The sequence below is a fragment of the Calidris pugnax genome, unplaced genomic scaffold (assembly GCF_001431845.1).
Source record: "Calidris pugnax isolate Ruff unplaced genomic scaffold, ASM143184v1 scaffold44, whole genome shotgun sequence".
Classification (NCBI taxonomy): Eukaryota; Metazoa; Chordata; class Aves; order Charadriiformes; family Scolopacidae; genus Calidris; species Calidris pugnax.
Window position 1 is genome coordinate 3419752 of NW_015094506.1, and position 2284 is coordinate 3422035.

The 2284-nt window shown below is 59.3% G+C and overlaps 1 protein-coding gene across 1 annotated transcript; it reads left to right on the top strand.

Annotated features, from left to right (window-relative positions):
- Positions 1 to 2: 2 nt before the first annotated feature.
- PDXP (pyridoxal (pyridoxine, vitamin B6) phosphatase) lies at positions 3 to 1878 on the top strand (the record flags this gene model as incomplete). The annotated part of the gene is made up of 2 exons (XM_014963278.1): positions 3 to 369; positions 668 to 1878. Coding segments are annotated over 2 exons (693 nt in total), but the record flags the coding sequence as incomplete, so codon positions are not given.
- Between the last annotated feature and the right edge of the window lie 406 nt (positions 1879 to 2284).

The window sequence follows — 2284 nt, forward strand, 5'->3', positions numbered from 1 at the left end:
GCCGCCTGGGCTTCCGCGGCGTCCGCGCCGAGCACGTCTTCAGCTCCGCGCTCTGCTCCGCGCTTTTCCTCCGCCAGCGCCTCCTGGGCGGCGGGGGGGACGCGGGGAACGGGGGCGGCCGCGTCTTCGTGCTGGGCGGCGAGGGGCTGCGCGGCGAGGTGCGCGACGCCGGCCTGCGCCTGGCCGGTGAGGGGGAGCCGACCACCGGCCCCGCCGAGCCGGTGCGAGCCGTCCTGGTGGGCTACGACGACCAGTTCACCTTCGCCAAGCTGGCGCAGGCCTGCGGCTACCTGCGCGACCCGCAGTGCCTCCTGGTGGCCACCGACCCCGACCCCTGGCACCCGCTCAGCGACGGCCAGCGCACCCCCGGTGAGCCCGCGTCCCCTTCCCCTGCTGCCCCGGGGGAGGGACACGGGGGGGGCCCGAGGCCGGCGGGGGGTGCTGGTGGCGGGGTTGGCCTCCTTGGGGTTCACTGCCCCGGGTGAAGTGTTTCCCTGAGCATCAGGATGGGCAGGGTCCCCCTCAAGCATCCCCAAGATGTGTTGCCAGCACCCAGCTTGCTCGTCCTCTGGTGGGACCCCAGGGCGATGAGCTGCCCATGGTCGGCACCCCCCTAGCCCACAGCTACTTCATTTTCTCCTCTTTCCTTCCTTCCCTCTCCCCCCAGGAACTGGCAGCCTCACAGCAGCGGTGGAAACAGCTTCGGGCCGCAAGGCGCTGGTGGTGGGGAAGCCGAACACCTACATGTTTGATTGCATCGTGGAGCGTTTCGGCGTGGACCCATCCCGCACCCTCATGGTGGGAGACCGCCTGGAGACAGATATCCTCTTCGGCAAGAACTGCGGCCTCTCCACCATCCTCACCCTGACGGGGGTCTCCCGCCTGGAAGAGGCGCAGGCCTACATGGCCAGCGACAGCGCCGCTGCCAAGGATCTGGTGCCCAATTACTATGTGGACAGCATTGCAGACTTGATACCGGGCCTGGATGAGTAGCAGTCTGTACATGTGAGGGCAGAGGGGTCGGGTTCCCCATCCCAGATCTCCATCTGTTCCCATTTCTCTCTCACTGCCCTATTCCTTCAATTCCTGGTTTCTTCACATTCCAACGCCCTTCTTCAGGGGCAAAATGGGGTGGGGGGGTTGGCAGGAGGGAGCAGGATTCAAGTTGTCTCCTTTCTGCTGAGCGCTATCCATGATGGACGGAGTCCTTCTCTCCCTCAAATGCCAGCTGCCAGCATCTCTGGGAGAGAGCTGGAGGCCTTGAGGCTGACAGGGGGTTCAAATCAGTGTGTCCATGTGGCCTCTCCCCCTGCAGGGGTTAGGGACTGGCTGTCTTATTATTTTTCTCTTATATAACCAGTGGCGGCCTTTTACTGCTGTCCCTTCACTCGTAACTCTAGAATTCTGAGCTGCATCCCTGCAGTCTTTGTGGTAAACCCCTCCTTGTCAGGGGACGAGGCTGGCGTTGTCACCCACCCAGTCTCCATCGGTGCCAGGGCGTGTGGAAGGAGCGTGCCAGAGCTCTGGAGCGATGAATGAGAGCATCGTTGCCTCCCGTGAGTGAACGGGAGCATCGCCTGATGTCTTCTCTCCCCTGTTCCTTAGAGATGTTTCCCCCACCACCCCCTGCCCCGACTCAGTTAATAACTGTGCCAGTGTCCATCTGAAGGACCATAGAAAGGGAAGAGACTGGTTTGAGGGTTTTTTTTTCTTTTGTGCCAAACAGACAAGCTGTGAGTGCACACAGTGGGTCTGTGGTTGTACCTTGTTTTCAGGCACCCTTTCCGAAGGGTCTCGTGAAGGAGGGCTCCCAGACCACGGCAGCACAGCAGTAGTGAACTGTACAACTCTCCCCACTTCCCCCTCCTCAGTGGATTTATGAAGGAGAGAGGGCTCCCAGACCACGACAGCACAGCAGTAGTGAACTGTACAACTCTCCCCACTTCCCCCTCCTCAGTGGATTTTGCCATAGTGCGGTGAGAGAAAAGGGCTGATGGGGGTCTGTGCTCCAGCTGCTGGTGTGCAGGTGAGATGGTGGTGGTGTTGTCACTGCTGTGAATGTGTCGCAGCCCTCAAAATCATTCCTTGCTGCTTTGTCTTTCTACGTTTTTGTTTTGTTTGGTTGTTTTGTTTTTTTTTTAATTTCTTGATCTTATTTATTGAACTTATTTATTGTTCAGATACTGTATTATTTGTATAAACTATGCTGACTGGTTGCACCAAGGGGACAGGAGGTAGTGCCTTTGGGCCTCCCTTACTGTCCACGTCCCATGTTGATGTTCTT